General features: G+C 56.1%; 8 protein-coding genes across 8 annotated transcripts; 4 read left to right on the top strand and 4 right to left on the bottom strand.

The window, feature by feature from the left end:
- The first annotated feature begins 818 nt into the window (after positions 1 to 818).
- MYCTH_2309042 (uncharacterized protein) lies at positions 819 to 3,173 on the top strand. The gene has a single exon (XM_003665342.1). It carries the CDS (start codon positions 917 to 919, stop codon positions 2,969 to 2,971), a length of 2,055 nt encoding a protein of 684 aa, XP_003665390.1. The 5' UTR covers positions 819 to 916; the 3' UTR covers positions 2,972 to 3,173.
- Positions 3,174 to 3,598: 425 nt separating this feature from the next.
- Positions 3,599 to 6,283, top strand: MYCTH_2309040 (uncharacterized protein). Its single transcript, XM_003665341.1, has 2 exons — positions 3,599 to 3,917; positions 3,972 to 6,283. The coding sequence occupies exons 1-2, from the start codon at positions 3,733 to 3,735 to the stop codon at positions 6,163 to 6,165; spliced, it is 2,379 nt and encodes a 792-aa protein (XP_003665389.1). The 5' UTR covers positions 3,599 to 3,732; the 3' UTR covers positions 6,166 to 6,283.
- Positions 6,284 to 6,400: 117 nt separating this feature from the next.
- MYCTH_2067210 (uncharacterized protein) lies at positions 6,401 to 7,438 on the bottom strand (the record flags this gene model as incomplete). The annotated part of the gene is made up of 1 exon (XM_003665340.1): positions 6,401 to 7,438. One exon carries the CDS (start codon positions 7,436 to 7,438, stop codon positions 6,401 to 6,403), a length of 1,038 nt encoding a protein of 345 aa, XP_003665388.1.
- An 822-nt stretch (positions 7,439 to 8,260) lies between these two features.
- Positions 8,261 to 10,725, top strand: MYCTH_2309037 (uncharacterized protein). Its single transcript, XM_003665339.1, has one exon. The coding sequence runs from the start codon at positions 8,335 to 8,337 to the stop codon at positions 10,642 to 10,644; it is 2,310 nt and encodes a 769-aa protein (XP_003665387.1). The 5' UTR covers positions 8,261 to 8,334; the 3' UTR covers positions 10,645 to 10,725.
- Positions 10,726 to 11,330: 605 nt separating this feature from the next.
- Positions 11,331 to 13,576, bottom strand: MYCTH_2315997 (uncharacterized protein). The gene is made up of 3 exons (XM_003665338.1): positions 13,216 to 13,576; positions 11,904 to 13,153; positions 11,331 to 11,820 (listed from the first exon to the last, which is right to left on the bottom strand). Exons 1-3 carry the CDS (start codon positions 13,319 to 13,321, stop codon positions 11,605 to 11,607), a joined length of 1,572 nt encoding a protein of 523 aa, XP_003665386.1. The 5' UTR covers positions 13,322 to 13,576; the 3' UTR covers positions 11,331 to 11,604.
- A 386-nt stretch (positions 13,577 to 13,962) lies between these two features.
- Positions 13,963 to 15,130, bottom strand: MYCTH_83475 (epimerase/hydratase). The gene is made up of 2 exons (XM_003665337.1): positions 14,506 to 15,130; positions 13,963 to 14,435 (listed from the first exon to the last, which is right to left on the bottom strand). Exons 1-2 carry the CDS (start codon positions 14,956 to 14,958, stop codon positions 13,983 to 13,985), a joined length of 906 nt encoding a protein of 301 aa, XP_003665385.1. The 5' UTR covers positions 14,959 to 15,130; the 3' UTR covers positions 13,963 to 13,982.
- Positions 15,131 to 16,340: 1,210 nt separating this feature from the next.
- Positions 16,341 to 18,898, top strand: MYCTH_112159 (farnesyl-diphosphate farnesyl transferase). Its single transcript, XM_003665336.1, has 4 exons — positions 16,341 to 16,659; positions 16,718 to 17,777; positions 17,843 to 18,004; positions 18,146 to 18,898. Exons 1-4 carry the CDS (start codon positions 16,592 to 16,594, stop codon positions 18,263 to 18,265), a joined length of 1,410 nt encoding a protein of 469 aa, XP_003665384.1. The 5' UTR covers positions 16,341 to 16,591; the 3' UTR covers positions 18,266 to 18,898.
- Positions 18,899 to 19,385: 487 nt separating this feature from the next.
- On the bottom strand, positions 19,386 to 21,113 carry MYCTH_2309026 (serine protease). Its single transcript, XM_003665335.1, has 3 exons — positions 20,369 to 21,113; positions 20,044 to 20,197; positions 19,386 to 19,939 (listed from the first exon to the last, which is right to left on the bottom strand). Exons 1-3 carry the CDS (start codon positions 20,960 to 20,962, stop codon positions 19,425 to 19,427), a joined length of 1,263 nt encoding a protein of 420 aa, XP_003665383.1. The 5' UTR covers positions 20,963 to 21,113; the 3' UTR covers positions 19,386 to 19,424.
- Between the last annotated feature and the right edge of the window lie 3,444 nt (positions 21,114 to 24,557).

The raw sequence follows: 24,557 nt of genomic DNA, 5'->3' as shown, positions 1-24,557 counted from the left end.
AATAACTAAGCCTGCCAAGCTGCTTCTCGAGCGAGCCGTTTCGCTATCAATACAAGTACACTACGGATAATTTCACGCAGACCAGTCCCGAGACAAGGAGAAGCACTTCGTTGGGAATGCGCCCTCACTTGTCATTAATCAACCTCGGACTATGGGACCGAGAAGCTCGTCACACTTCGCAGCCTACTGTAGGCACTGCAGTCTGGGCCACGACGCCGTCGTCGTGTTGGGCAGTTACGGAGTACGAGTTACGGAGTACATACATCGGCTACAGCTACTAGCCTTCGGTCGATAGCCGGTAAAGATAGACTGCGGGAGCGCCAACAAGGTGCTCACATTCCGCGTATCAGCCGTTGTGACGCCTTTACCGAACCTCGCGATGTCGTGCTGCCGGAGGAAACTAGCCTGTTCATTGCACAAGAAGGCAAAGACACGGCCCCAGTTTCCTCCCCCCAGGAAGTATTGCAACCTTGCGAAAGATCTCGTCGTTTATGGCAAGATGAAGACAATAAATATACTCCCCCCCTTTTCTCTTTCCTCCCTTTCCCCTCCATTGAAAAGGACATGCTTCCAGCTGAAGTCCGATAAGGATCGCCGGGAAGTCCAAAGCCGTAGGCGGTGATGGGAACAATGCACGATATTGGCCGACAGGTTCCCGCGGCGACGCCGAACATAAGAGTCTATTTGTACGACTGTTCGGAGTCGAAATACAAAAGTTTGAAGGATGAAGTCAAGCTTTCCACGCAAGGTAGGAGGAACGAGGTGGCCGTCGGGAATAATGTACTGTACCCCGTCAGCCATCCGCCGTCTGGCTGGCGGCGGGACGCCAAGACTCGGCCCCGGCACTCGACTCCTGCCCAGCCTCGTTCGTTTCTCCCTCGGCATCGACAACAACAATAGCAAAACAATAGCAACAATGGGGAAAGTTTCAGAGCTAGTCAAATATACGGGGCGGTCAACGCCCAGGAATAGGCACGTGCATTGGCTTCTCGCGGGAGCCGCTTTCTTGGCTCTCATTGTGCTCACCGTTTTCCCCCAGCTCCGCCCCGGCTTGCTCAGTCCTAGCTTGACTTCCAGCTCGGCCGATCCGTTTGTCTCTCACTTTGAGCAGTCGGGAGACAATGGTTCGCCGTACGGCCATTTTCCTGTGAAAGGCGACCCGTTCCGGTTCCTGCCTTGCACCCCGGCGACTCTGCCGCCACCACTGGAGGACAGCAACGCCGAACAAACCTGGGCTTCCCGATTTGACCCCAACCCCGATCACTGGAGCTGGGGCGCCGCTCGAGGGCGGGAGAATGGCACCTCCGGAGACAATCCGTACGCCGGACGCGGGATTTTCCTGTGCGGCTATCTCGACGTTCCGCTGGATTACACCAACAGGTCGGACAGCCGAATGGCCCGCCTGGCCGTGACCAAATTCCAGGTCTCAGGCCTCGCTCGAGTGGGTGAGCCAGCCGACTCGCCATCCGGCAAGAAGAGCGAGAGGACAATTGTTATCGAGCCCGGCGGACCTGGGGGGAGCGGGACTTCGTACGCATGGCGTGCCGCCGAGAACATCACGGCGCGCTTCAGCGACAGCACCTTTGACGTCCTGGGCTGGGACCCACGGGGAGTGAATGCCTCGCTCCCCAGCATCGCATGCTTTCCCCACGACGCCAGCCGAGATCGCTGGAGCCTCTTGTCTAACCTCCACTATGCAGTATCCGCGTCTCCTAGACAGCAGCTCGAATTTGCCGACGCCATGAACGCCGCTATCATGCGTGCTTGCTGGGAAGAGCATGGAGACCTCGGCCGCTTTCTCGGCACGGGCCTGGTTGCCCGTGATCTTGAACAGATTCGGATAGCGCTCGGGGAAGATGAGCTGACGGGGTATCTCGTCAGCTATGGTACGGGCATTGGGCAGACGTATGCTGCGTTGTTTCCGGGGAGCGTCGGCCGCGTGATTCTGGACGGCACCGAATACGTCCGCGACCATCGCCTGCGAGGCGGCTTTGGATGGACCGCGCTGGATAACGCTACGGACGCCTGGCGTGACGGTTTTCTAGGCGAGTGTGTCAACGCCGGACCCGAGTATTGCGCGCTTGCGAGGCCGAAAGACGGTAAGCCGGTCACGCTGCCGGGTCTATCGACCCGCATGGACGCCCTAATGGAGTCCCTCGCCGACCGCCCGATCCCGGCATATCTCCCGACTAGCGGCCCGACCCTTGTCACCTATTCTGCCATTGTCGACAACATTTACGGAGCGCTGTATAACGCGAGAAGCTGGCCCGCATTAGCTCGGCTTCTTTTTGAGTTGGAAGACGGCAACGCGACCCTGGCAGCCTCCGCTCTCGAAGCCTCGGCATGGTTTTATGACCCGGAGGCCCCCTGTTCGCCTGTTCCCGCCACAGGTTCGGATATAGAGCTGGGCACCCTGGTCATCTGCGCGGATTCATATGACGCTAAGGAGCCCGATGACCTGGATTGGTGGCTCTCGCTCTGGGGAAACATGACGACCAAATCCTGGATCTCCGGCAATTCAAGGTTCTATACTGTCCTTCCTTGCCGACACTTTTTACAATACTGGCCCGAACCGGTCGGTGTGTATCGCGGCGACCTGAACCACACTCTCAATCACCCCGTGCTGCTCATCGCTGAGACGTACGACCCTGCCACTCCACTTCGGAATGGGAGACGGCTGCTGCAGGAAATGGGAAAGAACGCGCGCCTGATCGTGCACCACGGGTACGGACACTCGTCGAGAGACACTTCGCAGTGCACCGAGAGGATTGCGAGGGCCTACATTCTCAACGGCACTCTGCCTGATGAGCAAGAAACGGAGTGCTATGCAGATGAGAAACCATACCTTTACGACGTTGAAAAGAAGGCGGCCGCGCTGGGCGTTGGCCAGGCCAAAGACCCCCTCGAGGTGTGGAAAGAGCACCTCGCGGAGCTCTCCTTTGTAAACCCGAGGTTAAAGCCTGTTGTGTAGTCAGAAAGTCTAAGTTAGGCGTACACTTTACGTGAATTATGCAGCAGAATACAGGCACAAAGTGCTGCTGCAAAGATGGGTTCTTTGACCATCTTACCTGCTATATGATATCTGTATCTTACACAAAATCTGGAGAGTAACTATGGTACGGTTTTGATAATCTACGCGCGTTCTGGAATCTGCAAGCATATTGCACAGTCGCGCTGTGGGCAAGACTAGTAGAGATTATGTGCACGTGCTCTCGCGTAAATGACGTGTTATCGTTTCTCCACTGGATATCCACTTGTCTTCAACCTTACATGCGTGCCTGGCTGCCGCCTCCATCTCTCTGCATCTCGGGCGGAGCCTCTCTCTGCCCACAGTGCCGCCGGTCATTGCTCGGGATCGCACAAGCTGCAGCGCCCCCGATGCCAGAGGAACCACAATCGTTGCAATCCAAACGCCATGTGGATACTCGAAAGTGACCTGTTTGACGGTCTGTTCACCCCAGACCGTCTTCTGCGAGAACGCTGAAACTGACTCGAGCAGGCCGCGTCCTATGGCTGCGCCCAGGAAAGCTCTATCTTTTCGGTCGCACTGTCGCCGAGCGTACGAGTCGTTCCCCAAGATCCACCACTGATCGTGTCAAGAGACTAAGGCAGATTTACGCTAGCCGGGCAGCTCGCCGTCTCGGACAAGACCATATCGAGGAAGCACATCACGATTCAAGTCGACAGTGTCCCTGAAGGTGGTGGGGTATGATTGCGTTTGACGGACACGAGATGGTACGATTGGGGTTAACTTGGTGTTTACAGCGCAACCTCCGTTCGCGGTCCTCCGTCACAATCGAGGACCTCAATTCGAAAAAAGGAACGCTGTTGAATGGCGTCCAGATACGCGGGCAGAAGAAAACACTCTCAGAGGATGTGAACGAGCTGAAGTTGGGCATGTGCCCAAAGCTTGTCCGGTGAGATACCTCCTGTGCCCATCTCGCCTGCCGGCGTTGGCTGACCGCTTGAAGCATACGATGGAATCCGGTTGTTCTCAGCTTCTCCTTTACCGCAAAGGAACTCCGTTTGGACCCGTGGACGAGGCTGCGCGACAGCCTGGAGCAGCTCGACATCAAATATTCGGCCGATTATGTTCCAGATACTACCCACGTCGTCTCAAAAAAGCGCAACACATCAAAAGGGCTGCAAGCATTGATCAACGGACGGTATATTGTCACTGATAGCTTCATCAATGCGATAGTGGACGCGGCTACTGTTCCTGACAATGCGGAGGAGGGCTCGCCTAGCGCACTGGAAGTCGATTTCGAATCCTCTTGGCCGAATCCCATCGACCACCTGCCACCCCGCGGCGAGGAGCCCCTAGATCGACCGCCCGATGTGTACTCACCCAACGACAAGCGGCAGGAAGTGTTTGACGGGTATACATTTGTCTTTTACGAAAAGAAGCAATATGAGAACCTGTTTCCCGCCATCACTGCCGGAAGAGGTAAAGCCCTGCTCAAGGACGTCATTCCTGGCGAAACAGATGTGGAGGACTTCATTCGATATGTAAAAAGCGTTGCCGGCGAAAAGGGGTTGGGATCTTTCGAAGATGGCAGCGAGGGTAAGGGGGTGGTTGTCGTGCGATACATGCCAAAGAGCGAGGATCATGAGTGGTATGCTCAGTTCTTGACTTCTTTTGCTCAGCGGCTCGATCACCGCCCGATTGATCAACGAGAGTTTCTCGAAGCCATCCTTGATTGCAACGCTTCCATGCTCCGCCGACCTCTTGAAGAAGCCAGTCAACCCTCGTCGGGGAGGGCAGGCGGTCAGATACCTACCGTTAACGCAGGAGACTGTATGGATGTCGACCAACCGGGTTCTCAACCTCGAGCGTCGCCGGAAGCCGCTGCACAAGCCGCTGCACAACCGGAACCCGTGCCTGGACCTAGACCTGGACGGGGTCGAAGAGCTGGCCGGAGCCGTTTCAAAGGCTTTGATTTCGACGACGGGGAAGAGCTTGCGGGAGAAGTCACCCCAGTGGATGCTCCTGAGCAGCTCCAAACGGCTGCTGCATCCCAGGACAGTTTGTTCGTCTCTCAGCACCAAAAGCCGATGCTTCCAGTGGAGGAAATCGTTGGCGAGGAGGGCCCAACCCGGCAGACACAACGGAAACGCCCCTTGTCTCCGGTCCCCGAGCACGACACATCGGCACTGCTAGATGAGATTGCGCCGACAGCGGCAGCTGCCAAACGCCGGCGGATCGAGTCAGGGCAAGAACCGCTCCCTCCTCCCCCCGAGCCTGAACCGGCGTCACAGCCTAGCGGAGACGAAGAAATGGCTCCGGCTTCTCCCAAAGGGAAGCCGAAGAAGGGCCAAGCGAAAGGGAAAGGAAAGAAGATAAAGGAAGAAGATGACATCCTGGAGCTTGCACGCCGCCAGCGTGAAGAAGCCGAGGCTCGAGCAGCTGCGCAGCGCAAAGAACTTGAGGAACTTCCGGATGATGGAATCGACTACGCTGCGATCCGAGCATTGCACATCATTGAAGAATGCGAGGTTCACTTTCCCGAGACTGGCAGGAATGGCCGCAGCCGGGAGCAGGATATTGCCGACGGCCGGTGGGATCCGCGATGGAATGGACGCAAGAACTTCAAGCGGTTTCGCAAACAAGGCGAACCAGTCGGCCGCCAACCACCTCGCATCATCATTCCGCTGGAGGAGGTCAAACCGAAAGAGTACGGTATCGGGGACGACTACTGGCTCGAGGATGACAGCGGGCGGCGTAAGGAAGACAACCGGCCCGGGTCGCAAAATCAAACCCAGCAGTCGTCGGAGGGGAGGTCTGGCAGTCTGGGCATGGGCAAGGAGAAGGAGGTCGCGCCCAGGCCTGCAATACGGCGGACCATTTTGGCCATTGACAGTAGTGACGAGGAGGAGCGGAGTGAGCTCTCTGGGATGCCGGAGGACAGCGCCCTGCCTGAATCGGAACCCCCTAGAAGCCGGGCGGCCAAGGCTGCTGAGAAGGCGAACTCACAACGCGCCCGGTCGCAGACACACACACAGTCGCAAAGCCAGGCGGGGTCATCCCACAAGCGGCCCGCACCAGTTGACTCGAATCAAGAGGGGGCGGCGAAGAGGCCGCGGAGGGGCCTCGGGCCGCCGAGTGACGACGACAGCGATGACAGTGATGACGAGCTCAAATTTCGGTTTGGGAGGCGAAGGTAGTCCTAGCACAGCTCATTAGAACCTCTGCAGTTGATCATGACAAAGACATGTATTGCATATATGTTCCATTGGCCTTGTCTATGGGTATCATCTCGGTTCAAATCTAAACAGCAACCCGGCAAGCAATCTAGACACGTTTGTCGCATGTACATGCATGGTTACAGATCTGGAACGCCTGGTCGGCCCCCCAGTCCTTCTCTGAAATGGAAGCACTTCCTGTCAAAGATGACGGAGCTCAATCCATAGCCTCCATATCCCTTGCACCGCCCCCGGCCGCTGCCGTACCTACATCGCCGCCTTCCTCCTCTGGAACGTAAATCCCCACCAAACAAGCCGCCAGCATCCCTTCGTAATTCACCCATGGGTGGATCTCCCCAAATAATCGCGTCCCGTCTCTGCCCGCACCTCGCAGCAGCTCGGGCTCGCCCCCGGGGTGGAACGGCAGGTACGGCGTTATGTTGTAGACGCGCCCGCCCAGGACGATCCACGCGTCCTTGCCCTTCCGCCCCGTCATCTTCTTGAGCATGCTCGGCGTCACGCGAAGGTACGGGGTGCCCGGCGGGAGGCCGCGCAGGTCGGCCGTCGGGTGGCCCGAGAGACGCGCCCAGTCGAGCGGGGAGTGGCCCGGCGACAGGACGACGGCACGCGAAGGCTTGGCGGGCACGGAGCTGTGGGTGGGCGGCGGGGCGAGGGTCGAGCAGCCCGGTCCGCGCGCGGGGAGGGGCAGGTTGCGGGCTCGCGGAGGCGCGAGGGACGGTGAGAGGTTGTCCCGGGGTGAAGGGCGGAGGGTTGGTGGGCGCGGGGGAGGAGGCATTAGGGTCGACGCTGCCGTCGGTGCAGTCGAAGGCCCACGGTCTGCGCCATTCGGCTGAAAGGCAGCGGGGGCCGGTTCGGGGACGGAGAGGGCTAATGCCGGGACGGGGTTGTCGGGGGTTGCTGCGGAGGCCTTGGGCGTGGTCTGCTCACCATCTTCGGAGGAGCGACCGCCTTGGTCGGATTCTGGGGCCGGGTGTTGCACTATCGGTGGGGAAAATATCGGACTGTGGTTTGGCTTCTCTCCATCGGCACGTCTAGAATCATGATCGGATCCGTCTCTCGTGATCGCATCAGCGTCCGAGGCGCGATCGGCAGACTCGCACTCGGATCTCGCCGGAGACGGCGGCTCTATTGGGGGACGCGGGGCGCCCCCAAAAATGGCCGGGAGCCAGACCGGTCTACGCATGCAGAAAAGAACGACAGAGGCGAGTATAAGAGAGATGCCCAATAACGCCATGTCAAGGCGTGATCGGAAGTTGCTGTTTGCTGCGATCGTATGTTCGTGGGGTACGGAACACTGGTCTGCGCCAATTGGTGAGCGAAAGAGTGGATCGAACAGTGACCGAATGACCAGTGGAAAACACCACCAACCTAGGACCCCCCGTTCACTCAGCCTTCGACATGAAACAAGACGCCCCAGATTGCCAGTCAAATCTCGGTCAGAAAAGGGTGAGAGTTTGAGAGGGCACTGACGCGACCCGCGCGTTGAACTCTCGTTTCGTTTGCAGAGATTGCGATTGTCGGATTATTGTCGTTGAAGATTGCACAGGCGGGGCGGCAACAATGACGGCTGTGGAGGCAGGGGCTCTCGCCAGGGGACCTTGCTGCGGGAAGCCAGTTGTCTGGCTGGGTGTGGTGGGCTGGGCCGAGGGGATGGTGGGGTCGTTTAGTTAGCGCGTGCAGTACGGAGCGCGCAGTAACTTACGGACTACATAGTAGTTATTCCGCATAATTCCACTAGCCCAGTGTTGTGTAAACAATCGATGCACTCGGTGGACAACGAATGGCAGCCGTGAGCTGATGGTCCGGCTTGCCTAAGGAGCCGGGCCACTCCGCGCATTCGGCTTGAAAATGGGCTGCAACCTCTCAGAACCAACCCAAGAGCCCCCTAACGAAAGTTGATCAAACAGCTGTTGCAGTCTCTTTCTGCGGAAGTCGTTATTTATACCTACCCCGAGTTGTGCGCAGTATTGGCATCTCGTAGACGGAGTGGCTAATCCTACTGTACCCGCTGCTCTGTAATTACTTGGCACCATCGACCAGTCACAGCGGCCCAAAACGGGAATCAGGGTTTTGGCTGGACATTCACGCCTCTTGGAACTCCCGAAATCCCCCAGAGTCGGCCTCGACGCAATGCCACCATCCTCATTGACTCTGAGGCCTGCTGGAGAAAAACACGCTGCATCCTACCAGCCTGCCAGTACAGCACACAGTTTAAGTTTGCCACCTCAGAAATCATCATCCCGGAAGCAGCCGTCCGCCGGGGTAGTGACAACGAGCACCACCGTGGCGGGCAAAACAACCGCCCGCATCACGACCACAGCAACCGCTTGTCCAGCAGCCGCGGCCGCGAATGCAACGCTCCGATCCCGCCATCCCTTACGACTGCACGACCAAAATGCCACGTCGGTACTGCGGACTGTGAAGCCAGGAACCGAGACAGCCACATCCCTCCCGTCGACCGAGGCCAGGATGCCATCATATGAGCGGTCATCTGTCGCCGGACATCGGCAGCCGACGGTTGGGCGTGCCGTAAACAAACCGCCCCTGACCCCGAAGATTGCCGCACGAACACCGGCCCCTCAACACCAAGCCCCGATGCTTGCAACAACACCGCTGGCTCGACGTTCTGCCGACTCGACCCTGAGCGTTAACGTTAACGGCAGCCGCGACCGAGACGAATTAGCTTCTCCGGTTCCAGCCTTCCTTAGCAACAACGTCACCCCGCGGTCCGGCTCAAGGCAGAGCCGCATCGACAGTGCTAACAGCACCCCGAATGGCACGCCCAACCCCGATCGTCAAGATCCGTTCGAGACGCGGTCAAGCTTGACCAATGCCGGCACAGATGACGTGCAGAGGAGGCCAGTGGTGACCTTGAGCTCTCCTTCCGATGCCGGAAGCGGGACCCGACAAGATCGAGACTCCAAGTTCTTTTATGCGTCTGATGCTCAGAAGCTGGCATCGCAACCGACAGCTACGAGACCAGCTGCTCTTCAGCAGGCAAAACCCGCAACATTCTTCTACGCGAATGGGAGTACCCTATTGGAGCAGGAGAACGGCTCTCCCAGACCGTTCTCCCCGCCACTGGCATCACCCTCCCTCCAGGACAGCTTGGAGAGCAAGTTTGTCTACGCCAATGGAAGCCCCGGATTGCAGCCGCCGGCAACGATTGGGCCGTCGACACGAAAATCCTCCGGCTCGGTTGTTTCTACGGCGTCCAAGGCACCGACAAGCAGGCTATCAAACGCTCCGAGAGCTCTATCGCCTGTAAAATCGCCTCAACAGGCTGCACCCAGGAACGTCAACTCTGCCACCATCACGCCCCGATCCCCCGTCACTCCAGCCGGCCCCCAGGTCATCAATCAGCTAAACCAAGGGAAAGTGGACGAAGCTCCTTGCCGACCAAGGTCGCAAATCTACATAAAAGGCTCCACTACCGTCGAGCCGCCTGTCACCGCAAAACGCCTGTCGGCTCAGGGCTCTCTTCCGTCTCTCCCGTCCTCAGGAAACACCTCTCCCTTACTCTCCCCACAACCAGGGTTGGCCCCCCCAAATCCGGTGAACGCTGGATTCGCGTCCATATCTCAGGCTGCCGAAGACTTGGCCGGGCCAGACGAGGACCAGACCCAGCCCCTGAATAGTCCGACGAAGACGTCCCAAGAAGCGCAAGTGACAGAGCTGGTCGCCAATGCACGGCGAGAGCGCAAGGTGCAGGACCTGGAGATCACAAATGCTAGCCTAGAGGCGATCAATCGCACGCTTGAGAGGCAGCTCAGAAAACAGACAGCCGAGCTACGCCGCTACCAGCGGCTCTCCAGGTCCGGGCTTTTAAGCTTTGGTTCTATGGGTAGCCGGATCCCCTCGGATTCAGCCGCTGAGGGAGGCAGTCTAGGAAGGACCGGTATGGACTCGGACGATTTCAGCGATGAACAAAGCGAGATCGAAGCTGAGAAGGCTGAACTGGAAGAACTCGAACGGCTGGGCAATGAGGATGAATCGTCGAGCTCAGAGGTCTCAGAGGAGGCCAGTACTAATGCAGTCGAGCTACGCCGCGAGAAGCGACGAAGAGACGAGCGGCGTCTCGAGCTGGATCTCTCCAAACACCGGCAGCTGCTTGTTGACAGCCAGAAGATCAATCAAAGTCTCAAACGGTGCCTTGGATGGACCGAGGAGCTAATCAAAGAGGGCAAGCGTGCGCTTGCGTACCAAGTCCGGGCCAGCGATGTCGAGCTAGGCGGAAGAGTGCTGGCTCCGGAGGAGGTAGAAAGACGCGAGCGTGGTGATGATGGGACCGAAGATAACACGCTGGATGAGGATGCTATTTATGCGATAGACGCGTTGGGCGGCGGCTCTCTTGCTGATGCTGATACGTCGGCCACGTGGAGTACCAAAGACCCGCAAGACAGAGATAGCGGGATTGAACTGCCCGCAGATGGCGGGTAGAAGAGATGGAAGAATGCCAGCGCGGCCGACAGGTGGCGGCTGGCCACTCGAGCACGCGATGCCATACACTCGCCACTCACGGGATTTACTTGCTTCGACTATCCGCCCTTTTTTTCTTTAACATTTCAGTCCGGGGCAGGCGTTGGGGAAGGCTGGAATGGGATGGGCTCTGCTTCTTTGAACTTGGATTGCGCAATACGCACAGGGGAACAGGCGCAAACTGTGGAAAGAACGATTTCAAGTTTTGCCTACGTTGACATCCTCTACTTCTTGTCTAGCACCTTTTACCTGTACCAAAGGGCTGACTATATTCTGTCCCTTTTTAGGACAAGAGCCCGCCTGCTTGAACAGCGTTTTCCTTTGTCATTTCCTGTTGTACCAATAGATACCCAGGCAAAAGAATTGGGCCTCGCGCGCGCAGCACAACAGTCTACTAGCAGAGAAAACTTTGTCTTTGGCTGGAAGATGAGATTACATCTTGTGGTCTATTCGAGCCTCATGTTTCCAAACACTTCACGACGCCTCCGACTATCTTTTCCTATAGGGAAAGAATTGGCTATGAACCGCTTCCATGAACTGTAAGATAGCTATCACGATTGGTAACATGCTTCCTGACACCCGAACTTGTCCCTGTGATATGAAGGCGAGACGATTCTGCATTTTTCGGTTGAGAGGATAGTTTGTTGCTAATGGCGAACCAAGATTGGCGATTAGATTTACCTGGCACGCTCGAATGTCGTGACCCAGGATCAGGCTACAGAATCAAAAGAACGAGACTCTAACTCTTATTAAGAGAGGTATATGTAGGAAACCAAAGCATAGGAGGCCGCTGAGACAGCGCAATCTATCTGGCTGCGCCTTCTGAATCATCCAAACCGAGACCAAAGTTCCTACCAAGATTCCGAGTCAGGAACGCGCTGCTCGTCAGTACTTAATACAACGTTACATGTCACGCGTCTCTTATGAAGACCCCTTGGGGACATTGGGCGCGTCGTTGGCGGCGGCGGCGGCGGCATCTTCCCAGGCCTTGCTGCCTGGTCTGTCGCCCTTCTCCTTCTTTTCATCCTTCTTGTCTTTGCCCTTCTTTTTGGACTCCTTCTCTTTCTTCATGGCGGCCTCGGCGACCAGCTGCTCGAACGCCATGTAATCACCCTCTTCTTCGGGGCTTCGCTTGGCCTGTTCTCGTTCATTTTTGTCAGTTCTGCCGCTGCTAATGAAGAAGAGCCAAGGCGAAACAGGGACGAAGGGGGGTATCTTACGTTTGAGCATATCTGACCGACCAGGATGAGGGCCTCGGCGCGCTCTAGCCTCTTGGATAGGGGTACCTTCTTGTCATTGAGGATGGAATCGCACACGTCGCGCAGCACGCTCTGGATTTCAAACTTGCTCCCGCGCCAGGCTGCCGTCAGGATCTTGCCCGTGACGCGGCGCTCGTACTCGGACTTCTTCTCATCGGTCCAGTCCTCGCCGCCCTGCTGCTCGAGGCGCGCCATTTCTTCCATGGTCTGTTGCGCGTCGATAGCGCTGCTGATGGTGTTCCAAGTGTCCTTGACAAGTGTGCCCTTGTCTTTCATGCGGCTGAAAAAGCCACCCATGCCAAAGAACTTTTGGCTGCGGATCAGCGCGGTCCCTTTGCTGACGTAGATGGCGCCGATGGCGTGCAGAATGTCGATACCGAAAGACTCCATCTTGAGCTCCTCGACCTCAAGCCGCGTCTTCTCTTGGAAGGCTAACGTCACATCTTTGCCCTTGTCTGTCTCGGTCCAGACAGAGATGCGCTCGAGCAGTTTCTGCGCGAGTGTGTCAACCCGTTCCTGACGGATCCTTGCACGCTCCTTCTCATAGGCTGCTAGTTGCTCCCTTTGCTCCTTGGTAAGGCCCGATTTGTGTTTCTTGTCTTTGCGCTTCCCCTCGTGCGCCGACATGGAATCCGAATTCGAGGCTTCGTCGGATGGACGATCCATGAGGGCCGGGCGGAGGGGGATCTGGGTGCGGCTACCAGCCTGCGGCGTTGTTGCCCCGGACCCGGGACCGGGAGAGGGAGACTTTGTGTATGGGGGCGAGGGCGCTGCTTGACCAGAAACCTTCTCGTCCTCAACCACCACTGCAGGGACGGGTTTCTTTTCGGTTGATGACCTAGCGGGGCCGGCGCCGCCGTCACCAGTCTTCATGCTCTCCTTCAGCGCCTCTTCCGTACCGGGAAACTCCCCGTCCTTGGACGATTCGGCAGCCACAGCCTCTTCCTCCTCCTCGGCGCCGGCCATAGTGATGTCCATGGTAGCAGTCAGGTCTTTCATAAGACTGATCTCGCCGATCCAGTCTTTGAACGCTTCGCCACCAAAGATGCTCGTGAAGAACTCGGCCGGGTCGACGAAGCCTTCGGAAGGGCGTGCCGACTCCTTACCATACTTGTCGTAGGCCTTGCGCAGGTTCTCATCGGACAGCACTTGGTAGGCCTCGCCGATCTCTTGGAATTTTTCGTGGGCGGTGGGGTCATTTGGGTTCTTGTCTAAGCGAGATCGTAGGTCAGCTTCCGGTGGTGAGGAGGACGAACGGGACGCGAGCACTCACCGGGATGGTGGATGATGGCGAGCTTTCTGTAAGCCTTTTTTATTTCGAGCTCGGTGGCTGTCGGCTTGACGCCGAGAATGTCGTAGTACGTCGTATCAACCACCATGGCGACGGGAGTGGCTCTGCCTGATATGTGATGCGATGCGCCTAAGGTGTCGTCGGTTCAGTGCTCGAGTTTCGACTGCCTGCCACGAGAACAAGGCGGTATTCAGTGAAGTAAGGAGGTGCAATTGTGTCGCGCTGCGGAAGGAAGTTGACGTTTGCTTGGCGCGAGAGCTACGGCGGGCCTAATGCGTGTTTCGAAGACAGGACCACGCTCGTTGTATGTTTAAGCGAATATCATCGCAACTGGCCGACTTGGCGAGTGGATGCAAGAGACAGGCAGTGCCCAAGCCAAAATTACGTACAATACATTGGCCTGGCAAGGCGGCAAACTCCGGGCTGCACCGCCCTCACTCAGGCGAAAAGGTTTGGTGGGGTTTCGGCGGGGTCCCTGTTTCGCCGAGCTTAGAAAGTCCGCCTTATCGGGCGTTCTCAGGGCCCGTCAGACTGCCGTGCACACACGTTGTGTACTGTATGTACCAGTCCAATGGCTTTGTTGCCCAGTAGTTCCTTGTCTGTTATCGTCTTAATGACGCGGATGAGACAGCCATTACCAACATATGCCTATGTCAGGTATGTACATCCGTACATACATACAGAACGCATAAAGGTTACACGTTTTCTTTCAAATCAACCCCCCCCTCCTTTTTTTTTTTTTAATTCTTCTATTTCTGCACACCCGCAGCCTTCATTCGCTCAAAGCACTTCCGGTATGCCTCGTGGATCTCTGGGATCTCATAGCCATATTCCTTCAGCTTTAACACCAATTTCGTAGTGTCTAGCTTGCAGTTGCTGCGGTCTGCTTTGATGACCTTGGACTGCTCCTCGAGGCTGAAGTTCCTCCAAGTATACGAGGGCCGCACAATATCGCGGAACAAGGTCAGGACTTCGTTGTGCGAGATGGCGCCGGGGTTTGTGAAGTTGTAGACCCCCACCTCGCCGTGCTCAGCCAGCAGGATCGACGCCGGTAGCAGATCGGCCAGGATCGTGTTGCTGTTCGGTATATTCACAACGTGCTCGTACTTGGATATCTTGGTCACGAAGTTCCGGGGATGAAGGTCGTCCGAGACTGGCATGCGCAGCCGCAGGATCAAGCAGTTGTTGTAGTGCTTGAGGATCTAGCCCTCCCCATCCGAGAATCGCTCGTCAGTACGGTCCAGCGCAGAGCACGGCCTGGAAGACGGTTACCTCTTCCACATGCGCCTTGGTCATGGAGTAGAAACTGCCGGCAAAGTTGGGCGGGTCGGTCTCAAGGAAGCCCGGCCCATCCCACGGGTGCGCGTCGTCATACTGGTAAATGCACCCGGTAGCAAATACGGTACAGTGGATGCCCCGGAGAAAGCAGCAGTCGGCGAGGTTCAGGGTGCCAATGACGTTGGATCTGATGGTGGCTTCCCTGTTGTCCTCACACCAGTCGACGTTGGGGCGCCCTGTGCAGCCGGCAGCGTTAAGGACGTGCGTTGGTCGGATCCGGTCGAGCTCCCGAAGTACTTCCTCACGGTTCTCCATTCGGACCGTGGTCGAATGTACTTCCCTACCCTGGCTTTCCAGCAGGGTCTTGAGATGGCCTGCAATCCAGCCATCGCCGCCCCAGATCAGGAAGCGGAGCTGCTGGTGCCCGTTTGTACCGGTTGCCGCCATTAGCACCGAATACCGTCCGGTGTGTGCCCTCGAATGGATCGTTTGAACAGAGACGTGGCTTTCAAGTTCGGGAGAGTCTTGGCTTTGCGTGTCCTGTTCAGTTACAAACTAACTGAGATGGGTCCTCGAAAATCATTCGCGAGTGACGAGAAGCAAATGCGACGAGGGCGATGCCAAACCCTGCCGAGCTCATGGAAAAAAAAAAGATTCTGGAAAGCCGACACACATATATGTATATATATATCTGTCCAGAACGTCAAGTTGAGCTTAGTTTTGCCAGGCGGGCCTAGATCCGTTACGGCGCTAAGAAACCAGCAGCTATCGATTTTGTTCGGCACCAATAGCCGGTTAATACAATTGCCATTTGTCCTCGTGTGAATTGTTTAAATACAACGCACCTCACCCAGCTCCGCGGTTACCAAATGCACACGAGAGTAGGTGGGAGAGATGTGCACCGGTGAACGATGTGTGCCTGTATGTACTTAAGGCATAGACATACAAGTACATAAATGCAATACCTTGCAACGATCTGTACGGAGTATCCGTACTGCCTACCTGATTTGGCAACTGGGAAAGGGTATGGAGAAAGTATCTTATGCACATACATACACTGCCCAGAGCATAAATGCTCTGCTGCACCTTGATCTGCTGTCCACGGCGCGTGTGGTCAGTCGCAAATCACGTTTCGGCGAATCACGTTTGTATGTTTCTTTTGCTATCGTAGACACTTACGGAATACTACACTGAAGACCGCGGACTGAACAGAACATCCTGTGGTCCCTAGAGTAGTGAGCTTGCACGCGCCTAACAGAGAACCTGCAACTTACCCTTTAGCCTTTACTTCGTCATCATCATATCTACCTCTTTCTGTCTGTGTGTGTGTGTCTGCGTCTTTTCTTTTCCTTTTTTCCAATTTTTTCCCACCCTTTTGCAGACTTGAGATTTTGGGAAACCTTTGGCAATCCCAGAGGGAAGAGCAGGCCCCACAGCAGTTGAGGGATCTGATTCCATTGGGAGCCGCATGGCTCGCAGCTAGCAAACAGATGAGACAGATGGCTGTGGCTGGTTACGGCTGCACTCCATATCTTCCCATGTTCCGCCTACACAGTACTCCAGTCTGGGGCTCTTCATGACACTCCATCGACGGATTTACGGAGTATAGATGGAGCAATGCCAGTGTTGGCCGCTAGTTAGTCCGACAACGGGGCAGAAGCGCCGGCCCGACGCATCTGACCAATGAAACGCGACGGCGACGCCCGTCCCTGAACGTGTGGGACCGCCAGGCATTAGAGCGAGCCAGGGACCAGCTCAATTTTCCGCCCAGGCCAATAGAGAGGACAAGTTCCCCATGGAGCCTCTCTACCTTTATCTTGGGGTAAGTCGCCCAGTTCTCCGCAACTTCGTCGCGGTATCCTCAAGCCCTTCGTCGCGGTATCCTCAAGCCCAAGTTCTCATCCACGATACGCGAAACTCCTTGGTGACGAATTGTTGCCAATTGAGGCCCCGTATTGAAGACACGTAACTTGAGGGTCGCGCTCATTTGACGAATATTCTCCTTGGCCGACTCAGATCGTTACTGTCTATCTCGCCAACCCCTTTCTTTCTTGAGGCCGCCTTTGCTGAAGAACTGAGAATGGGCGCCGCTCAACAAGCCCTTTACTTCCTCCTCCACCCGAACCAGCTTCGGTCCATCCTTCAATGGTGCACATTGCCTTTTCTTCACCACCCCTACGTCCGCTTAGCTAATCCGCTTTTACAGGAAAGTATGGCACGATCCCGTCCATAAGCGTGACCCCTCCAAGGAGACGGAGACGGAGAGAACATGCTTTAAATACCTCGACATGACGTCGCGGTCATTTGCGTCGGTCATCAAAGAGCTCAACCCCGAGTTGCTGATGCCAGTCTGCCTCTTTTACCTCGTACTTCGTGGCCTGGATACCATTGAGGATGATATGACAATCGACATCAAGGAGAAGGAGCCACTGTTGCGGAACTTCCACGTGTATATGGAGCAGGATGGGTGGACATTTGACAAGAATGGGCCAAACGAGAAGGACCGCGACCTCCTGGTGCACTTCGACAACGTCATCGTCGAGCTGAAGAAGGTGAAGCGGCCCTACTACGAGATCATCAAGGACATCACCATCAAGATGGGAAATGGCATGGCCGATTATGCCCTAAACGCCGAACACAACACCAACGGAGTCAATACCATTGAAGACTACGAGCTGTACTGCCATTACGTGGCCGGCCTGGTAGGCGAGGGCCTTACGCGGCTGTTTGTCAAGAGCGAGCTGGCCAACCCACAGCTGCTGGTGCGCACCGATCTCACGGAAAGCATGGGCCAGTTCCTGCAGAAGACGAACATCATCCGTGACGTGCACGAGGATTGGATCGACAACCGGCGCTTCTGGCCCAAGGAGATCTGGAGCCAGTATGTCGACAAGTGGGATGATCTGTTTGCGCCCGAAAACCGCGAGAAGGCGTTACAATGCAGTTCCCACATGGTGCTAAACGCCCTGAAGCACGCCGACGAATGCTTGTTCTACATGGCTGGCGTTCGCGACCAGAGCGTCTTCAACTTTGTTGCCATCCCTCAGAGCATGGCCATTGCGACCTTGGAACTCGTCTTCCGCAACCCGGAAATTTTCGAGAAAAACGTCAAGATCACCAAGGGTGATGCCTGCCAACTCATGTTGGAGTCGACACAAAACTTGCGCGTGGTTTGCGGCGTGTTCCGCAGATACGTGAGGAGGATACACCAGAAGAATGACCCAAGAGATCCCAACTATCTAGCTATTAGCATCCAGTGCGGGAAGGTATGTGCGCTTGATTCCTGCCCTTATTCTCGCCACCGCTGGCAGCTTTCTGACAACGCGGGCAGATCGAACAATTCATCGAGTCCATCTTCCCCACCCAGGACCCCAAGAAGGTCACGGCGGCCACGACTCAGAACGGCGAAAAGGAGCCTTCTATGGATAGCGGCGAAGCTTTCCTGCTGGTGTGTTCCGCTATTGCGACAATGGTCGTTATCGGGCTTTTGATGGTGAGCAACAATCCTAACCCCCCCTTTCTTCGTTAACGGATATTCATTTCTCCGTCCCCACTGTGGGAAATCATGTTCACATTCTCTTCTACCTTTTCCTTTTTGATTGGCCTTCCGTCCCCAGGACTAACTTCGCTCCAGGTCGGATTGGCTTGGTACATGGGCGCTCGCATGGACAAGATGTTCCAAAAGCTCGACAATGCGCTCGGCGGCAGCCTTCCTCCAACGCCGTCCCCCGTTCCTGGACGCGACGAGCTCTGATCAGAGTCACTTGCGGGACAGGCCACGGCGAGATGAGCATTTTCGGTTCACGTTTCTATATACCTTGCTAATGACACATACCCTTCGATACAGGCGGTCATGTATACAACGATTACGAGTGAACTGTTGGGCGCGGGATCTGGCGCGGGCATCAGCTCCGGTTGGGAGAAGCGAACATCTAATACCAACATAATACACACGTGTTTGGCTTCTGTTTTATCGGGCCAGGTGTTGCCGTGATATGCGCGCCTTGGAGGTGGTATTGATGACCCCCACTGGCTTTGCTAAACAAGGGTAACAACAAGCACGGATGTCAAATTGCAATTCAGCCGCCCTTTCCCCTCTCGGGGCAATCGGGCTCAATGGCTGTGGTTGTGCCGAAGATGTGCTGATATGAAACCCTCGTGGCAAGTAGCCTGGAACCCGGGCACGCCCTCGGCCGGGTCTTTCCCTCTTCTCCGACGGAATGGCCTGCTTAGGGCGGACTGCAAACATGTCTCCAACATCTACAATGACGAAATGCGGCGCTTGCACACAGGACTCGGTTGTCCGACGGAGTAGTTGCCCCTCGAAAAATCTTGATGCCTCATCCGATTTCCGTTGGCTCTGAGTTCCGAGTGAAAGCGCTTGTCCAACTACTTACTCTGGGTAGGTGATCTTTGTGCTGCTAAGATCCAGTACCGTAGTCGGTCTGAAAACCTCATCCGGCCGAAGCACGCAACCCCCGTCTCCTCCACGTCTCACTTTGGGTATGTCAATCGCGGCCAGGTGACGTTTTCGTCTGCTGTTCCTACGTGGTTGATCGTGTTTGAGGAGAAGTTGGTGCAGTGGACGGCGCAGGAAGAGGGTGTTTCCTTGGGTCCATGACATAATCAATGTATCCTGAATTCGCAAGCCATTTTATGTGCTGCTTGCTCGGCTCTCCAGCTGTCACCCGAGCCCTTAAAGAAGAGGAAGAAAAAACAAACAAACAGGACCCTTTGGGAAACATGGGGCTCAGTGTATATGTATGTATGTACAGATCAGACACTCGCCCAACTCGCCCCGACATGAATCATTCACAAAGTGTTTATCGGCTGTAAATATATACAAACCCATCATGATTGCCAGAATCGGTGTGTCCGATTAGGTGGACGTTGTGGCCACCCCGCCCGCCTCTTTACGCGAAGCCGTTGTTGGCGATGAGGGTGGTGGTGCCCCTCGGAACGCCCCTCGCCCTCGCGCCGGTGGCCTGAGCGAGCTCCTTGAGGCGGTCGCTCACCGCCTGGACACCTGTGATGTTCTCGAGGCTCATGATGTAGGCGGCCAGGCCGGCGACGTGGGGGGAGGCCATGCTGGTGCCGCTCAGGGTGTTGGTGGACGTGTCGCTCCTGATGCCGACGCTCTGCACGTTGACGCCGGGGGCGAAGATGTCGACGAGCTCGCCAAAGTTGGAGAAGCTGGCCATCCTATCATTGGTCTGGTCGATGGCGCCGACCGTGATGGCGGCCTCGGCCGAGCCGGGCGACGTGTTGGCCGTGTCCTGCGACTCGTTGCCGGCCGCTACGACGGGGACGACGCCGGCCGCTTCGACCTGGTTGATGGCCGAGTTGACAGCCCTGCTGGCCGGCCCGCCGAGGGACATGTTCATGACGGCCCTCCCCTTCAGTCCCATGGCGGTGGCGTTGCTCGCGACTTTAGAGAAAAGGGGGGGGGGAGTGTTAGCAACGAAATAGTCCTCCACTCTCCTCTACATACACTACTCTAGACTTCTCGCGTAGAAGAGAGGTTTTGCTTACCGAACTGCATCCCGGCGATGACACCCGAGTTTGAACCGGACCCGTCAGCCCCCAGGACCTTGACGGCCACCAGATTGACCTTCTTGGCAACGCCAAAGGTCTTGCCACCGATGGTGCCGGCAACGTGGCTGCCGTGACCCTGTTCGTCCGTGTCCTATATTCGGAAAAAAAACACGTATGTGAGTAGTTAGTAGCAGAGAGAAGAGGAGAAAGGTGCCTTCTCGAGTTGCCCGGGATGGCACAAGTCTCGGAACAAAAAGAGGGGCCCCCGGGGGGGGGGGGTAAGGGGGGAAGGGGGAAGGGGCCAGAAAGGAGTCAGACGTACCACATCGTCGATGAAGTTGGCGGCGAAGGTGGCACGACCCTCAAACTCTTCGTGGGTGACCCGAATGCCCGTGTCGACGACGTAGGCCGTGATGCCCTCGCCGGCGCTGCTGTCAAAGATGTATGTCCTGGCGCCGGGTTGGGCATGGCTGATGCGGGCCAAACCGGTGGTGGCCTGGGACTGCATCTGCCGGACATTGAGGCTGATGACGGCATCTTGCTCAATGTAACTGACCTCCTTGGCCGCGAAGATCTCGTTGATGGTGGCGTCGTCGGCCTCGAGGGCCATGGCGCGCCAGTTGTTGATCTTGTACGTGTTGACGGTGGTGGAGAGGAGCTTCCCAGTGAGCGACCGCTTAGCGATGTTCCGCTTGGCTATCGTCTTGATGACGTTGCTCTGGTGCAGGTCGATGTCCTCGTCGTTGAAAGTGTTGTTGTAGACCACAATGTACCTGTTCGGGATGGCGTTGGCAATGCCGGGGTTTGAGACGGGCACACCGATGAAGGGGCGCCCCGAGGCGTCGGGCGCCGGGGCCGCCGACACACCCAGCGCACTGAGGGCGGCGGTGAGGCAGAGGAGAAGTCGGCCAGCCATGATCGTTGTGGTCTTGATGGATCTCGGTCTTGGCAGTCAAAGAAAGGAGTGACCGGAATAAATGGTGTGAAGGGGAGAGGGCGAGACAACAGAGAAGAAAGGCCGTGAAAGACACGGTGATCTGCGACGAGGCAGAGCCACCCAGGGGGAGAAAGAATTAAGAGAAAAAAATAGAGATGCACAGCACCCGATAGTAGTGAAGAGCAAAAATGTGCGGATCGAAGGTTATCGGTGGAGAGAGCCTCGACCCAGTGAAAAGAGGGAATGGGTGTGCGGAAAAGGAAAGGAAAACAAGCAAGCAAATCACAACAGCCTAATGAAGAGAGCAATACTCCATGGAGCAGAGCGGCCGCTATTTAACTGAGGAGGGAGCGCATGAAGTTGGAGGGCCCGGGGGGGGCTCTTTTCGGAGCGAAGATTCCAAGCAGCATGGCTTGTTTGGTGTTGTGGTGCCATGTACGGCGTTCAAGGGGGGTTACAGAAATACAGGGGGTTGTCGAGAGGAGCCTCTCTACCCCTGAAGTGTGGATCCAAGTCAAACGGTTGCCCCAGTCGGGGGACGCTTTGAAGGTTTCAACCAAAGTTGCACGGGAGGAAACCCCCTTCCATTGGTCTCAAATGCTGGCGACGGCTCGAGATGCCTACAGAGGACGGACGTACTCGAGTAGCGTACGGAGGGACTCCGTAGCTCGGATGAGTTCCGTGGTGCGAAGCAGCCTGCGAGTGCGGCCCCGCGATGCTTGGCCGTCGCAACCGAAGCTCTCACTCACCGAGCTCAGAGAGGCAAACGTCGGATGAACCAAACCAAACGGTCTCTCGAACCCCCTGCCTCGACTAGATAGATATCTAAATAAGCCGGATCTAAGCCAGATCTAATAACCCATAAACAAGCTGAGGTCATGCCACGGCCACATCAGACCGGCGGCTGTGGCTGACCCGCGGATGCTCGCTCAGCCAAGCGCCCGGCGGATGGCCAGTGCAAGCCCTCGAGCTGCTGATCACCGGGCTGGTTGAACTGTTGGCCGTCAGCGCGGACTAACAAGTCAGTAAGATCAATGAGAAGGTACTCCGTTAGTTACTCCGGCGCATGAGGGATCGCCTCTTTAACGTTACTTGGTAGAGTGATCGTGCTGGGCGGGTTCATGGCCGCTGGCGGTTGGCTCCTGCATGGCAAAATCCACCACGGCGCCTCCATTATGCGGGTTGTCCACCTGGGCGAGAGATCCTTTCACCCACTCAAGACAGGCAATTGCGTCGTCTGTTCTGTCCTTGGGCGGTTTGTAAGTAGTAGTAGGGAGCCACATGTTAGTGGGAACTTGCAATGCAGGCCATGCGTTCCTCTCTCTTATTTTTTGGCTTAATTTTTTTTTCGCTTATTATCTTTCATTTTCCTCCATCTTCTTTTCTTTTTCAATATTTTATTTTATTTTATTTTCGCCGTTTTATCAGTCGGCTGTAGTATCCCTTCGTAATTTTAGGCGCCAGGCCCTGGGGATGCGAGACCCCAGTGGACGGTTGCATGTGTGGGGTGGTAGGCGGCGTTGTGGTCGACATCGAGATGAGGCTCTTGACCTGCAGCTTGGCGATCCATTTGTGTTGGGTGGTTGTTTGTCAAGCAGGGCCCCTAGCCATCATGGCAGTGACTAGTGGCGAGCCCAAGGCGCGTCATGTTCCGGTGACGTGAATTGCACAAAAGTACCCTCTCAGAACTCGTCGCAGGTTGTTGACGAGGACAATGGGTTCTCCTGGGGTCTACGGGGTACAGTACTATTCTGAAACCGAGGATGCTGCAGCAGGCCAGGTACCTCAGTACATACTTTATTCGTTATTTACCAAAGTACCTGGTGTACGGAGATTACGCGGTTACGGGACCCAGTTGATTGTGGGCCGTTTAGACGGAGCGCCATACTACGGTAGTACGGAGTAATCCGTACACAGTATACCTACCTACATTAGGTAGGTATCGGACAACCTCATGGTAACCTTGCCCTGATCTTTGAACCTCTGACAGAAAGGCACCGCACCCCTTTCAAGTGTGAAGCTTCCCATGCCTGCGGATTACGTGTGCACTCTTCTCTTCTACGGCAGAGTCTCGGCCAGCCGCGAAACATATCGGGCTCATGCGGTGCCAAGCGAAGTGTTTTAAGGCACCGCGTGTGCGTATGCGTGGGGCGGGGGAGCAACGTCCAGGGCGCAAATTCAGGGGTAGTTGTCGTAGCGCCATATACAACAATCAGCCAACAGGAGGGGCCGTTCCAGCCCTCGACGGGCGCTTTTCTTGCAGTTTCAGCATGACGACGCGCTGCCGTACTGTGGGGTTCGGAGCATCTGAAACTCTGGCTTCACCCCCGAGTGCCAAGAGCCAAGATTTGATGCTCCCGAATGCTACCACCGTGTCGGGGATCTGCCACTAGTTGGTCCTCTGCGAGATTGCTCGGTGATTCTTCAGGACCCTGCTATTTAGTGTGGTGTGCTCCAATACACTACCTTGCGAGCGCGTACATACGCAGTTCGGCGTATGGTGTTTGTGCAGAGTTTCCCCAGTTCCCGCTTGCAGGAACCTTGTCAGGATCAGTGCAATCCGATGGGGCGCACTACTGAGACAACAGATGCCAAGCGAGCCCTACGACTCCTCTCACCCTCATCCCAGCTGGCCAGCCCATTGATATGGGGTCACTGCAACTCGGCATTTCTCGGCAAGCTCTGGAACCCAAATACTCGGGAACCTGGATCTTTGTGACACGTCGTGTGAGTACGGAATAACTCTCCGTCACGGAAAACCCTATCTATGAGAGCTCACATTGTCGAGGTTCTCTACAAGAACCCTACGGTTGGCAGACACCCCTAACCCGAAGGCGTTGATACATACCACCACGGCAAAGCACTGATGCCTAAAGAGCTAATATCTTTTGGCAAGGACCACTCGTGTGACACCAGACCATGGACAAACATCCCCCACCCATCATGACCTTTTTCTTCTGACTCTTTGATTACAATCCAAAAATGGCATTCCATGCTCCGCAGGTGGGGCCGTGACGGCCCGCCGCCACCGAACCGGGTTCGGAGGTCCGTAACCGGGGATGCCTGCCGAAGCGCAGAATCTGACCAATTGCTCATGGCCCCTCCATCCCGACAATGTCCGTCTCCAGAAGATTATCCAGTACGGTTCCCGGCCATTAGAAGCCTGGACTCGCAACTTCGCGGTGGCTTCGACAAGCCACACATCTCTAGGTACCCACAAGCCACCTGGCTCAGAACCATGAGAAGGATGTGAGTTATTCGAGGCGGGGAGCGCCTCGGTCAAGAGCCGGCCTCTGCTGTCGCAATCAACTGGTACCGGGACGTACACCGCTTCCCCTTTGGGGGACCAGGACGGAGTCGACATATCATTGTGCACAATAGGAAGGGCCAATATGACCGAAGTGTTGGCCTTGCTTATGATGCAAGTAGGTATTGGCTTCTTTTACCGTGATTAGCCAGGCTGTTGCTTTTGTTTCCTTTTTCTCTTTTAATCTCCTCCTCTTCCCTTTTTTGTTCCCCATCACGGCCAAAGAAGAATTTGTACCTACGCCCCTATCATTGTTTTGAAGAAATA

Source organism: Thermothelomyces thermophilus, chromosome 5, assembly GCF_000226095.1.
Source record: "Thermothelomyces thermophilus ATCC 42464 chromosome 5, complete sequence".
NCBI classification, from domain to species: domain Eukaryota; kingdom Fungi; phylum Ascomycota; class Sordariomycetes; order Sordariales; family Chaetomiaceae; genus Thermothelomyces; species Thermothelomyces thermophilus.
This window is presented reverse-complemented; position numbering and strand designations above follow the sequence as displayed.

What these genes read in the sequence shown, in the direction of transcription:
- MYCTH_2309037 (XM_003665339.1), top strand. Translation starts at nt 8,335, where the DNA reads ATGCCACCATCCTCATTGACTCTGAGGCCTGCTGGAGAAAAACACGCT.
- MYCTH_2309042 (XM_003665342.1), top strand. Translation starts at nt 917, where the DNA reads ATGGGGAAAGTTTCAGAGCTAGTCAAATATACGGGGCGGTCAACGCCC.
- MYCTH_83475 (XM_003665337.1), bottom strand. Translation starts at nt 14,958, where the DNA reads ATGGCGGCAACCGGTACAAACGGGCACCAGCAGCTCCGCTTCCTGATC. An exon ending in CCAAGGCGCATGTGGAAGAG is followed by an intron (nt 14,436 to 14,505) that starts GTAACCGTCTTC and finishes GGGGAGGGCTAG; the next exon opens with ATCCTCAAGCACTACAACAA.
- MYCTH_2315997 (XM_003665338.1), bottom strand. Translation starts at nt 13,321, where the DNA reads ATGGTGGTTGATACGACGTACTACGACATTCTCGGCGTCAAGCCGACA. An exon ending in CGCCATCATCCACCATCCCG is followed by an intron (nt 13,154 to 13,215) that starts GTGAGTGCTCGC and finishes GATCTCGCTTAG; the next exon opens with ACAAGAACCCAAATGACCCC. An exon ending in TCGGTCAGATATGCTCAAAC is followed by an intron (nt 11,821 to 11,903) that starts GTAAGATACCCC and finishes GAACGAGAACAG; the next exon opens with GCCAAGCGAAGCCCCGAAGA.
- MYCTH_2309026 (XM_003665335.1), bottom strand. Translation starts at nt 20,962, where the DNA reads ATGGCTGGCCGACTTCTCCTCTGCCTCACCGCCGCCCTCAGTGCGCTG. An exon ending in CCAACTTCATCGACGATGTG is followed by an intron (nt 20,198 to 20,368) that starts GTACGTCTGACT and finishes TTCCGAATATAG; the next exon opens with GACACGGACGAACAGGGTCA. An exon ending in CATCGCCGGGATGCAGTTCG is followed by an intron (nt 19,940 to 20,043) that starts GTAAGCAAAACC and finishes TTTTCTCTAAAG; the next exon opens with TCGCGAGCAACGCCACCGCC.
- MYCTH_112159 (XM_003665336.1), top strand. Translation starts at nt 16,592, where the DNA reads ATGGGCGCCGCTCAACAAGCCCTTTACTTCCTCCTCCACCCGAACCAG. An exon ending in CTTCGGTCCATCCTTCAATG is followed by an intron (nt 16,660 to 16,717) that starts GTGCACATTGCC and finishes CCGCTTTTACAG; the next exon opens with GAAAGTATGGCACGATCCCG. An exon ending in TCGTTATCGGGCTTTTGATG is followed by an intron (nt 18,005 to 18,145) that starts GTGAGCAACAAT and finishes ACTTCGCTCCAG; the next exon opens with GTCGGATTGGCTTGGTACAT.
- MYCTH_2309040 (XM_003665341.1), top strand. Translation starts at nt 3,733, where the DNA reads ATGGTACGATTGGGGTTAACTTGGTGTTTACAGCGCAACCTCCGTTCG. An exon ending in ATGTGCCCAAAGCTTGTCCG is followed by an intron (nt 3,918 to 3,971) that starts GTGAGATACCTC and finishes GACCGCTTGAAG; the next exon opens with CATACGATGGAATCCGGTTG.